General features: G+C 44.7%; 1 protein-coding gene across 1 annotated transcript in view; it reads right to left on the bottom strand.

The window, feature by feature from the left end:
* The window catches only part of DDR2 (discoidin domain receptor tyrosine kinase 2), a 589,808-nt gene that overhangs the window by 30,235 nt on the left and 545,443 nt on the right, over positions 1-14,130 (bottom strand). The window contains exon 16 of the mRNA XM_083156673.1: positions 6,103-6,252. Coding sequence (XP_083012799.1) covers positions 6,103-6,252 — 150 coding nt within the window. The remainder of the gene's footprint in view (positions 1-6,102; positions 6,253-14,130) is intronic.

Here is a 14,130-nt window from a genome sequence, read left to right as displayed (position 1 = left end):
TTCATCCAACACATCTTTCGAACTCATGGACTCCCCACAGATATTGTCTCCGATCGTGGAGTGCAATTTGTAGCCCGCTTTTGGAGAGCTCTCTGTTCTGCCCTGAAAGTGAAATTGAACTTTTCCACAGCGTACCATCCGCAGTCTAATGGGTAAACAGAGAGAGTTAACCAAGACCTAGAAGCATTTCTGCGCCTGTATGTGTCCTCGTCACAAGACAACTGGGTCAACTGGCTGCCTTGGGCTGAATTTGCCCACAACTTCAGATACCACACAGCTACTGGCTACTCTCCTTTCTACGTAGTCTACGGTCATCACCCTCGACCACCGATCTTTGAGCCCTTACCAGTTTTGGAAGTGCCTGCCGCATCTTCCACCCTCAAACATTTTTCGCAAGTTTGGAAAAATGTACATGTTTCTCTCAAGAAAGCCTCAAAGAGATACAAGTTCTTTGCTGACCGTAAAAGAAGAGCAGTTCCTCAGTTAAAGCCTGGCGACAAAGTATGGCTTTCCACTCGAAATCTCCGCCTCCGAGTCCCGTCCATGAAGTTCGCCCCCCGATTCATTGGGCCATTCCCTGTGGTCCAAAGGATCAATCCCGTAGCTTATAAGCTGAAGCTACCACCATACCTGAAGATCCCAAATTCCTTCCACATATCCTTACTGCGACCTCTTGTTCTCAACCGGTTCCAAAGTACTACTCCTGAGCTCCCCAGAGTTTATACCCATCGAGGGGTTGAATTCGAGGTCGATAAGGTGGTGGATTCTCGCAAAAGATATGGAAATATCCAATACCTCATCGATTGGAAGGGCTATGGCCCGGAAGAAAGAAGCTGGATCAATGCTGCAGATGTGCATGCTCCCCGTTTGATTGCAGCTTTTCATAAAGACAATCCAAGTAAGCCCAAAGGGTGTTCGGTGCCCACCCTTAAAGGGGGGGGTACTGTCATGAACCCCGGTTCCCGCACTGCTCGCATGCGCCCCTTACCAGCACGCTGGGGTAGTATCCTCCGTAGGTCAGCTGCCGGCACAGTCGGCAATCCCTGGCGTGATGTCTTTTGCTTCCAAGTCACCCCTGCGTCACTGTAAGCTCCAGGTGTATTCCCTGATCAAGTTGCGGGTCACATGATCCAGGTAAAACTCCATCTACTTCCTGGTCTGTGTGCTGCTGCTGCGGCTAATTCCATCACCTGCGTCTGATTCCCTAATCACCTGGAGGGATAAATACCCAGCTCACAGTCTCCTCCTTGTCTTGAACAACTCGTCAGTTTACCTGTGAGTTCTCCAGCGTTAAGCTCCTGTCAAGACTCCCCACGTGCTCCAGAGGTCCGGTTTTCCTGAGTCCGCTGTCACCTGTGTTACTCTCAGCGTCCTGGTCATTCTACTCCTGCCAGAAGTCTCCACGTGTTTCCATCTGCCGTGTGATCCTGTCTTCTCGTGCAGCCCAGGTTACTTGCTCAGTGTCCGGTTATCCGTGGGTTCCGTGCCCGTCTCCTCTCGGCTCTCAGGCCGCTCCAGTGATCCCCAGTATCGGCTCCCTAGCCACCCCAGTGATTCCAGCGATCCCCAGTGATCCCAAGTACCGGCTCCTTAGCCGCTCCAGCGATCCCCAGTGATCTCAAGTACCGGCTCCTTAGCCGCTCCAGCGATCCCCAGTGATCTCCAGTACCGGCTCCCTAGCCGCTCCAGCGATCCCCAGTGATCTCAAGTATCGGCTCCCTAGCCGCCCCGGTATTCTCATTGTCTCCAGTGTCCCCCTGTGTTACCTTCACGTCATCCCCGGCTTCCAGGCTGCATCCCACTACTCTCAAGTACCCTCCGTGTTGCTTATAGCATTCAGTGCCATCGATCACCATCGATGGTTTTCGTACCCCATTAAAGACTCTTGTTATCCAAACACTGCCAAAGTCACAGGGGAACCTGGGCAGAGGGCCGCGACCTGGTCGGCAGTTGCAGCTAAGTCCATATCCCCTTGCGGGGGTCCCTGGTGAATACCACTGTCGGCTTAGACCCCGCGCCTCTACCTTAGGTCTCAGCCAATCCTCTGTGTCCCCGGCAGTTCAGCTCTCTCCTGTCTCCGTGCATGAGCTCCAGCTATCTCAAGCCTCCTCGCTTCCAGTTCCATGCGCCCTCCACTGGCGCACCCAGGTCAGTGCCGGTAACACAGACAGTCCAGGCCGTGACACTATCCCTTTTATGATTTTGACTGACACAGTGACATTAGAATATGGATGAGTATAGAATATGGACCCTATAATTATAGGTTGTTGATATCTCTCCCTTTTAGAACCACTGTAGCCTAAAGCCACCGTACTAGTGTCTTTACAGCGACATCTGTTTGTGCGGACTTAGTTCCACCAGTACCGTCTTGTCTATCCTAGATAACATCTGGAAGGTAACATCAATCTCCTTTATGATTATGACCGACACAGTTAACATTAGAATTTGGATGAACATGCATTCTTTTACCTTCTCTTATTTAGAAATTAAGGTCATCTGACCCCGGTTGACCCCGCTGAACGTTCACCCAGACTTGTTCGATTCAGTCCAGTCCTAATCAGACACTCTACTTACATTATACGGCAAGCGTTGATTTGATAATCCTGTGAAGGTAATATCACCTCGCCTCCATCTATGAACTCTAGATCACTAACTATTCAGTTATTTTATATTAAAAATACAACCTCCATCTAACAGATTCTCCACATCTAGAAAAGTATGGGACCAACAACAGTCTCATCATACATGGACCTATAAAATTTCATACTCAGTTGTAACACCAATTTAAGGTATATATTTTCTTGGGTATATGTTCCCTCAGGAAAACATTTCCTATATCCATCATCAAATTATCTTTCATACGTACTCCCCTCCCTCTCCATCCATCTTATACTACTATTGTTCTTTGATCCTCTAGATCGCGACCTCTATCATATAATTGAGTTTCACCATATAATTTGAAAATATTTGAGGCATCTCCATATATTCCTGTTTGGTATGTACACAATGTTTGTAACCATGGATACTGTACTATTTGAACAGCCATTTTTATTGGACACAGTAGTATTTACACTTGATATGTTTCTACCACTTGCAGTGTCTATTTTAAAACCCCTGATGAAGTCTTTCTAAAGACGAAACGCGTTGGGTTGTTACCTTCTTCAAAAGAACTGAGACACCACACGTTTTCCTACAAACGTTTTAATAAAATATGTCAATTTTTCAAAAATGTTTTGATCATTTGTAAATTTGACACATTCACTGCACTAAAGGTGGTGGAAACCTCTGGCGCTCTCTCTAATATATATATATATATATATATATATATATATATATATAGTGTATGTATGTGTATATATATATATATATATAGGGTGTGTGGTGCACTAACAGCGCTAACACTTACTCAGTGTTCTCCCAGTGTTTTACAGTTTAACAATACACACTGTAAATGATAATTACAATGTACAATAACATAAGTGAAAAAACACTCCAGAAATTATGACTGTGTCGTCGGAGGTCATCAATTTGTCCTAATTTCCGTAGGACCAAGAAAGTTCATATAGCGAAGTGGTATGACCTCTGCGCCTTCAGTGTTTTTACACAATTCGTGATACAGTAATCCTTCTCAAACATTGATATATGCGTACCAGCAAGTAGGTGGGTGCTTGCATGTAGCAATGTCTTTCAATCAGACGATGTCACTCCTTCACCTTTTCTCCTGTCGGCACGTCTCAGTAGACCATTCCGGACATGGGAAAAGTGGCAGGAAGGATTTATTAATATAAGTGCTTATTTAGTGACTTTGAAAAAGGTTTTTCTCATGAGTGCTTTGTGCATGAGAAAAATAGTTAGGTGAACTACGCCACCTTGTGGTGTATACAAAAAATACACGTGTGAATCACCTTGTGAGAAAAATAGATTAACTTTCTTAAAAGTCAGACTCACACTCGAAGTATCTCGGTTCTGGTATTGTTTCCAGCGAGTGTTCTCCAAGAGCCTTAAAACCAAAAAAGTCTCCCAGAGAGGGAAGAACTCATAGCGTGATATTGCTTTTGTAAAAAGTACATTTATTCAAAAAACAACATATAGCGGTTTAAAAATACATAAAAACAGTAACAAGTGAACCCGTACATAGGTAAAAGAATTTGTAGCTTATCTGGTATTGATGCCAGTAGGGGATGGAGAGGTAATTTACCCAACCGGTTTCGTCCCTTTTCTCCTTATAATGGGACTTCCTCTAACCCCTGAGGAAGTCCCATTATAAGGAGAAAAGGGACGAAACCGGTTGGGTAAATTACCTCTCCATCCCCTACTGGCATCAATACCAGATAAGCTACAAATTCTTTTACCTATGTACGGGTTCACTTGTTACTGTTTTTATGTATTTTTAAACCGCTATATGTTGTTTTTTGAATAAATGTACTTTTTACAAAAGCAATATCACGCTATGAGTTCTTCCCTCTCTGGGAGACTTTTTTGGTTTTAAGGCTCTTGGAGAACACTCGCTGGAAACAATACCAGGACCGAGATACTTCGAGTGTGAGTCTGACTTTTAAGAAAGTTAATCTATTTTTCTCACAAGGGGGTTTATTCTAGTTCATTCTTTCTGACAAAATCCTTCTTAGATGGACAAAACCATGTGCACTGCAGGGGGGCAGATGTAACATGTACAGATAGAATTAGATTTGGGTGAGTTATTTTGTTTCTGTACAGGGAAAATACTGACTGCTTTATTTTACACTGCAATATAGATCTCACTTTGAAGAAAAACCCCACCCAAATCTAATTCTCTCTGCACAAGTTACATCTGCCCCACCCGCAGTGCACATTGTTTTGTCCATCTAAGAAGGATTTTGTCAGAAAGAATGAACTAGAATAACCCCCAAGGTGATTCACACGTGTATTTTTTGTATACACCACAAGGTGGCGTAGTTCACCTAACTATTTTTCTCATGCACAAAGCACTCATGAGAAAAACCTTTTTCAAAGTCACTAAATAAGCACTTATATTAATAAATCCTTCCTGCCACTTTTCCCATGTCCGGAATGGTCCACTGAGACGTGCCGACAGGAGAAAAGGTGAAGGAGTGACATCGTCTGATTGAAAGACATTGCTACATGCGAGCACCCACCTACTTGCTGGTACGCATATATCAATGTTTGAGAAGGATTACTGTATCACGAATTGTGTAAAAACACTGAAGGCGCAGAGGTCATACCACTTCGCTATATATATATATATATATATATATATATATAATGTGTATGTATGTGTATATATATACATATATATACATACACACACTTCTAGCTAAATCATTTGGTACATGTTTCCTAGCAAGGCGCCCATCGCATTGTATACCATAAGACTAAATATGGTATGCGATGCGATATTGTACAATAAAATGGTATATATATATACCATACAATGGCATATAATGCGATGGTATATGATTTTTTCATTGTACAACAACCATGATGGGTCCTTACAATGTTAAATCCCCCCCCCCCCACACTATCAACGCGAACCCCAAAGCGTGGCGAGCGCAGCGGTACGCGTCCTCCAACAGTTTCATAACCCCCCTATCCACGTCGGCATGGAGTAGATTGTAGATAGTGTGGCGAGCGCAGCGAGCCACCGAGCCTGAAGCGTTGCAAGCCCCGTGAGGGGACACGGAATACATGTAAAGTAATACGCATCCCCTCGCGGGGCTCGCCGCGCTTTGGGCTCGGTGGTTCGCTGCGCCAACCTGGATAGTGGGGGTATGAAATGGTCGGAGGACGTGTACCACCGCGTTGATAGTGGGGGTGGCGTGGGGGTGCATTTAACATTGTAAGCACCCATTAGGCTGCTTATACAATCAAAAATCGTATTGGGGGTGCCATTTAACATTGTAAGCACCCATTAGGGTGCTTATACAATGAAAAATCGCATCCCATGCATCGTATGCGGCTATATGGCATGCGATGCGATGTGATCGCATAAGATGCCATAAGATGAAAAATTGGGCGACATGCTAGGAAACGAGTACAAATCATTTTTATATAAGTTGAACAGGAAAAAAACAACTAATCTATCACGTATAGCTAATCTCATACCTGTTTCCCTTGGTCCCGAAAAAACTCTCCTGTGTTCTCAATGACTTGCTCATCAGACATCTCGCTATAGGGCTGCTCCTGACAAAAGGTCAACATCTCCCATAAGGTGACAGCAAAAGCCCAGACATCACTGGCTGTTGTGAATTTGCCCTGCAGAAAATTAAATTATTAATTGTAGTCAATTTCATTTCACACTTTGATATGGGATCTAATGATAACATGCATATAAAAATCAGATTATGTACAGGCCATTGAGTACAGTATATTTTCTTTTGTTTAATTACTAAATGTTTCCATTATTAAATAGACTATTTAAAGCAGGCATGTCCAACGTTGGCCCTCCAGATGTTGTGAAACTACACATCCCAGCATGCTTTGACACAGTTTTGCTATTAGAGAATGCTAAAACTATTGCAAAGCATGCTGGGACGTGTAGTTTTAAAACATCTGGAGGCCAACGTTGGACATGCCTGATTTAAAGGTCTAAAAATGTTTTACTGACTGATTGGTTGCTATGGGCAACATCACCACTTGTTTGTTTAAAGCTATGGTAAACCTACCCCTTAGAGCAGTGAGGTGCAGTGAGGTCAATGGCTGATGAGGCACTGGCTAGTATCAGAGCCATATACTATCACATATATGATTGATGGTGAGTTTTCACTTTTAAAATGATTAGAAAAATGCAAAGATGAAATGAATAATACCAATATTTTCTGCAAATAACAAAAGGTCTGTACTAAGATCAGGGTATCAGTCATTGAATGCATGGCTGCTGCTAGCAACCAGACAGACAACAGTAATGTCTTATAGACATTTTAAAGAGAAGATCCTGATGGTTACCAATGGAATCCTAATTTCATTCTGACCTATTACTTAGCATAGGGATACAAGCACAAGAGCAACTACGATACAAGGTCACAAAAGGATATACAAGGTCAAGTGCAACCCAGACACATTTATGTCCCCGTAGTTGGCACTTTAGGGTGAACAAGGCTTTCCCAATGCTAGGTCTCAGCAAATTGATAGTAAGTAGAGTCCCCTCTCCTTCTCTAATATGATGAATATCACTAATAAGTTTGGCAGTTTTGTATGTGTGTGTCTCTGCTTCCCCTCCCTCTGAGTTTGTTTTCCTGCTTCCTCTGTGTCTGTATGTTACCTCCTTTATGTTCATCTGTCTCCAATTTTATATGCACAGTAGAGATGTCACAATGTGGCTAATTCGGCTCCGTTCGTGGTACAAATTTTGTACCACACACAGCCATACATGGTAAGCATTATCACCAATTGCTGCCAAACTGTATACCGAACTAGCAGGATATATCATCAATTTCCGAGGGGGGGGGGGGGGGGGGGTTTCAGTGTGTATTGCAGTTATATGATTTCCTTCCTTTCAAATCAAGGGGGTAACATCGGCATATCTAAATATATTTTGGGGTAAAAGGTAAAAAATTTCCCTGGCTATTTATTGGCCTTGAGATAGACTATAAATGGCTGGGAGAGAGACTAAATCCCTCTAACTTCCATATCCCATCATCTAGAAAGAAGGTCTATGCTCATTTAACAGGGAGTCCCCTTTTTCAAACATTGCATCCATACAGTATTAAAAGTTAATGTTTGGTGATCACAATGAACTACAGAAAAATATGTAGTGCACTTATTGGGGAAGATCTCCCCCAACCTGGCTACAAATAGTGGGTCCCTTACTACTGTACATATTGCTTGTTGATCCACAAACAATATTACCCCACACTACGGAAAACTTTTTTTTTTTTTTTAATGAGTAGGGAGTGCACTATATTCTATATGGTCATTAGGTCAACATGCATTGGGTCGACCACTGAAGGTCAACATGAGCAAAGGTCGACACATGGGAAGGTCGATGTGGACTTAGGTTGACACAAGCATTAGGTCAACATGGGATAGATAAACATTCAAAAGGTCAGCATGAAGTTTTTCACTTTTTTGAGCCGACATCAGAAATGATTTGGATTGCTGTGCAACAGCCAATTAGGTACAGTTAAACAGTGACAGATATACAAACACATACAGGTATACACTAGATGTACCCTAAGGGATATAGACGCAGGGAACACATACCGCCGAGCTGCACAGTGCCTAGGCAGCCATCAGTGGCACCATTGGTCATTGCAGCAGCCAGGTAGGTAACAATATGTGTCCCAACAGGTGGTAGTTCATGCCCTACCATCCAATAGAGCATGGTGGGAGAATAATATAGTGTGCCAGAAGTATGGCAAGTGCAGCGATGCTCTGACATGTTGTCCAAGTTGACTGTATAGGTGGTGACACACAGGTTGCAGGGGACCAGTGGCGTCACTAGGGTTGGTGTCACCCGGTGTAGGAACTCATGGTGTCACCCCCCCCCCCCGCCAACTTTCTGGAAGACGGAGAGTGGATGCTTGTGCGCTCCGGAGGCATGCCGAAAAACTGGGGGGTGGCCTATCAGAAGGGGGCGCGGTCTGTACCATGATTGTATTGTGTACCTGCAGATTGCACATTTTAGCTAACTATACCCATTACAAATGACGTAATGCCAATTACACATAATGCCGCACACGTGATGACAGTTACACATTACGCCCCACACCGCAATGCTAATTACAAGATACATCACATTCTGTGATGCTAATTACACATTATGCCGCACACCTTGATACCCATTACACCCCACACTGTGATGGCAATTACCCAATGCTCCCCACACCGTAATGCCCATTACACCCCATACAATGATGCCCATTACACCGCACAATGTGATGTCCATTAAACATATGTCCCCACAGTGCCAGATACACATATGCCCCCACAGTGCCAGATATTCTGCACATTAGCTTATAGTACACGTGGTCCAATACTAAAACAAGAGCACTTTAACATAAGAGCTGATGGTAGTTGTCTGCTATATTGGCTAAAGACGCGCATCCAATGTAATTAAGCACTTACCCTCCCTTGTAACATACAGCTTTTCTTCATATGATGTTCCGGTATACTCCAGCATCAGGCGGATAGAATGAGCCAACTTCACGGGTAACCAAATAGGGAGAGAGCAGTGTCAGAGCAGAGAAAGCCTGACCGCAGCCACACGCACACCATGTACACACATTGCCCACTACAGCCACATACTATTCACACACAGAACATGTAGAATCTCCTCACCCCGCGAATATCCCAGTATCCGAGTATCATCATCCTGAGCAGGCAGCGGGACAAGCACAGTACGGCCGCGGGTACAGTTACAGACAGACGTAGAAAAGTAGCAGCACAGCAATGGCTGATGTGTCTCAGGCGCTCACGTGAAACCACAAGCTCAGACTTGCACCAATAATGGTCCGGGCCCGAGCGGGCTACACCCCCTGGCAGCGGGCACAACATGGCCTGGTACGTACATTAAGTACACGGCCAAGGGCTGCTGCCTGGCTGCCACTGAGCTAGGAATCCACGGGCATTCATTTTATTTGATGCAGTCGGCCGTGTAATGTATTTTTTGAAGCCACAGTGTAAACTGATAAAGCCAGTCTGCAGCTAGTGTAACTATAAATATAATTGCGTTGTGTGCAGGACACGGGGAGATATTTTAGACTAGATGGCTCCGGCCGCACGGCTGATGTTGGTGTCACCCCACTAACTGGTGACACCCGGTGCGGGCAGCACCTGCCTAGTGACGCCACTGCAGGGGACTGCATAGGTGGTGGCACACAGGGTGCAGGAGACTGTAGGGGGATTCACACAGGGTGCAGGGGACTGTAATATGTTGTGACCCTGCCTGATCTAACATTATTGACAGTTTAACCGCTCTTATAACTGATAAGGTTACCTTGACTACCTCAGACATAACATTGCATACGATAGAAATAACTTCTAAAAATTCTAGGAACAGATTTATTGTTCAAATTGGATTGCACTATCTTCTGTCCCCCTGATGGAGTGTATTTACAGGTACCAGAATTGTAAATGTGAACCTGTGGTCCCACAGACATTGGACTTAAATCTCCTAAATACACTTTCTAAGGGAGTTACAGATGTGCTGGGAATCGTCCCAAATACACTCTTAAAAAACCACAACTAACACTTACTGTAAATCTACAGCACACATATTCAACAGACCCCTAGATCCTTTGAAATCCAAGGCTAAGCAGACACTATTCCCAGTAATTAAGCCCAGACATTTTAGTTAATGATGCTACAGAACTGCTTAATTTTTTTTACATAGCTACGACACTGCCAAGATAAGATGTCATATACATATAGACCTCTAACTGTTGAAAGTCTACATTAGCTGCTATTTAACAACTACCTCAAAATAAAAGGAAACTCAGAGGTTTCCTAGGCATGGTGTACCAGAGCCACTCATACATACCGATAACACTTACACTGTCCTTCCAGCAATTGAAAGATACCCTCTTGGAAGCACCTGCACTAGGCATCCCTAACTACAAACATGCCTTCACTTTGTGTCTGCCATAAACACCTAGGTCATGCTTGACCCAGTAGCAAAGGGGCTGCCTGTGTGATTAAGAGCAATAGCAGTAGCAGCTTTGCTAGTAGACAAGTCAGCAGACCTTAGGGTATGATCTCAAAGTCTTTGTTCCCCATGCCGTGGCTGCCCTACTCACCTGCCAGAAAACCAGACATGTCACTACTGCCCGCCTCACCAAATGGGAATTGGCCCTAATTATGCCTGCCAACATTACCTTAGTCAGGTGCAATGTTTTAAACCCGGCCACTCTACTGCCAGTTAGTGTAACTGATGAGTTTCAGAGAGAGGAGTGGGGAGTGGAATTAGAGCACATTTCAAATGATTGCTTGCAATATGTGGATGAACAATACATGCCAAGATTAGACATGGCAGAAGTACCCTTGCAAAATCCAGACTTCGTGTACTATGTCGATGGCAACTGTCATAGACAATCTGACACCGGAGCCACCCAATCAGGGCATGCTGTTGTAAATGACACAGAAACAGTATTTTCCACCCCACACTCTGCACAGTTGGCAGAACTCAGAGCACTGACAAAAGCATGAAAGAGAAGGATTCGATTTCAGGGAGCTCTGAAAACACAGAAACTTTCTTACACATACAGAATGTAATACTAGATGTAATACAATTACCTTCTCAAATTGCAGTCATTCAGGGGGAAATTTACTAAGAATACGAATACAAAAAATTGTATTCGTATTCTTGCTACGAATGAATACGACTGCATACGTCGTATGCAAAGTCGTGTTCCGGTGGGGAATTTACAAAGCAGTCAAATACGACTGCTTTGTAACCCTCCAATGTCGTATTAATTCGTATTAACGGCCGTACATACGGCCACTAATACAAAATCCTAAAGGCAGTCTGCACGGATCAGTCAGATCCGTGCATGCTGCAGAGTGTAAAAGAAAATAGAAAAATAAAGAAATTTAAAAAAAACAAACGTCGTGGGGTCTCACCCACAGCCCTCTCCACTGAATGATTCGGTACTTGTTTCCTAGAACGGCCACAATCGTAAGTGATCGTGGCTCTTAATTAAGGGACACGATCCTCACGATGTGGCCGATTTTTTACAATTTTTTCCCTTTGAATGACAGAAATCGGGTCAATCGGTCGGTCGCGACCAATTAAAATCGGCCGCAATGCGACCGACCGATTCACCCGATTTTTCCATAGACTTCAATGTTAAAAAATCTTTTAACATTGAAATCGGGAGGATCGCGTCGGTCTTGTGCCATTATAATGGCACAAGATGAGATGGACTTGATTAAGTCCATCTCACATAGGGAAAAATGATAAAAAAGGTGAAATGGGCCAATATGACCCATTTCACATTTTTTATGTGCCCGCCATGACCCCACGATAGACGTCAACCCGAAGCGTGGCGAGCACAGCGAGCCCGCGAGGGGCGGCGGTACGCGTCCTCCGACCTTTTCATTCCCCTACTATCCACGTCGGCGTGGAGTTGAGAATGTATAGTGTGGCGAGCGCAGCGAGCCACCGAGCCCGAAGCGTGGCGAGCGCAGCGAGCCCCGCGAGGGGACGCGTATACCTGTGAAGTTATACGCGTCCCCTCGCGGGGCTCGCTGTGCTCGCCACGCTTCGGGCTCGGTGGCTCGCTGCGCTCGCCACACTATTCTATTCTCAACTCCACGCCGACGTGGATAGTAGGGGAATGAAAAGGTCGGAGGACGCGCACCGCCGCCCCTCGCGGGCTCGCTGCGCTCGCCACGCTTCGGGTTGACGTCTATCGTGGGGTCTAGCCCACTTAGTAACATTTGGGGGGGCAATTGAAAAAAATCGGGTGAAAAAAAAAAAAAATCGGGTGAAAAATCGGTCGGTCGGATCGGTCGCATCGCATGCGACCAAATCGCATGCGATGCGATCGATCCGATTTTTTATCTTCCGACCACAACGATCTAAATCGTTGTGGCCGTGCTAGGAAACAAGTACCAATGATTCTATTGGCCACCTAGCGGACAATCAGGAGCCGAGAAAGTCGTCTCCTGATTGGCCGCCTAGCGGCCAATAGAATCATTCAGTGGAGAGGCGCGGAAGATGAAAGATCTCTGCGCCTCTCATCAGTCTGATGCGGGGAGCTGCTGGAGTCGCCGGCATGTCACAGAAGATGCCAGAAGACCCGGACTATGGCGGATCAAGACAACAGATCTTCACAAGAGGACCTGGGTGTGTTGGATTTCCTTTCACAGGTCCCCCATGGATTTCTTCGGACCCGGATGGACGCCGCCGACATGGACATCGACATGGAGCCGAATGCCGACATGGATCCGGACCAGGACAAGGCATCGGACCAAGACCCAGGGACTTACCTACGGGCTCCCTCAAGATAGGTATTAGTATGTATGGGCTTTGGATGTATTAAAGTTTTATTTTTATTGTGTGTCAGTGTGTGTTTATTTCACTATTTTTTTACTGTTGAACTACAGTGGGCCCTTTAATGCCCCGCAGGCTGGGACTTGTGGTTCTCCAAGTCCCAGCTTGCGGGGGAGGCTTGCTGGGACTCATAGTTCCACAGTAAAAGACAATAGTTTTTATTCTATTTTTTGACACTTCAATCAGCCCGGTGACCACCGCACAGGGTCACCGGGGACAGCACCAGGCTTCAGCCTGGTCAGGTAAAACCTGGAGGGGGGACACCCCTTTATTGGGGGGTCCCCACTCTCCCAGGGCCCATGGCCAGACTGACTGGTTGGTAGGGTGATGTTTTGGCCGCGGGACCTTATATAATAAGTGTCCCCCAGCTGTGACATTACCATGCTCGCTGGTTTGGCCTGGGGCTGGTTCTTAAAATACGGGGGACCCCTAGTCATTTTGTCCCCTGTATTTTGAGAACCAGCCCCGGACCTGGAACCTGGGGCTGGTTTTAAAAAACCGGGGAACCCCTATTTGTCGGGTTTCCTGATTTTTTTTTTATTACCGGCCCCGGCTCTTTCAGCCTGGTGCTAGTTACAGTTGTGGGGGGGGGACCCCACGCTGTTTATTTATTTATTTATTTCTCTATTTTTTAACACTGAAGCCTGCACGGATCTGACTGATCTGTGAAGGCTTCTGCCAAATACGAAAGGAAAATAAATTGTATTATATTCGTGCCAGTTTTACACTAATTAGCGGCCGTATTATCAATACGGATGCTTAGTAAATCAGGAACCACCATTCTTTTGAATGGTGATTTCTGCCGTATTCTTTCGATGGTGTACTCATTCGTATTTGTAAATACAAATACGAATGTCCCATCATTAAGAATACAAAAATACGTATTTTTGGCATAGTAAATGGCAAAAATACGTATACACCAAAAAAAAAATTGTATTTTCGTATGAAAATAGGTATTTTTTTCTCTTTTTTTTTATATTTATTTATTTATTTTTTTGTAGGTTTCCCCCTAAATGTCAAGCACATATGACTCGACATGATGAAATTACTAGAGAGCAAATGCTGCTAAACTTGCTGCTCAAAGAAAGGTTGATTCACAAAATGTATGTTTTATTGCTGATGTTTGTATTCCTAATGTA

Source organism: Crinia signifera, chromosome 8, assembly GCF_055691185.1.
Source record: "Crinia signifera chromosome 8, ASM5569118v1, whole genome shotgun sequence".
Lineage (NCBI taxonomy): Eukaryota > Metazoa > Chordata > Amphibia > Anura > Myobatrachidae > Crinia > Crinia signifera.
This window is presented reverse-complemented; position numbering and strand designations above follow the sequence as displayed.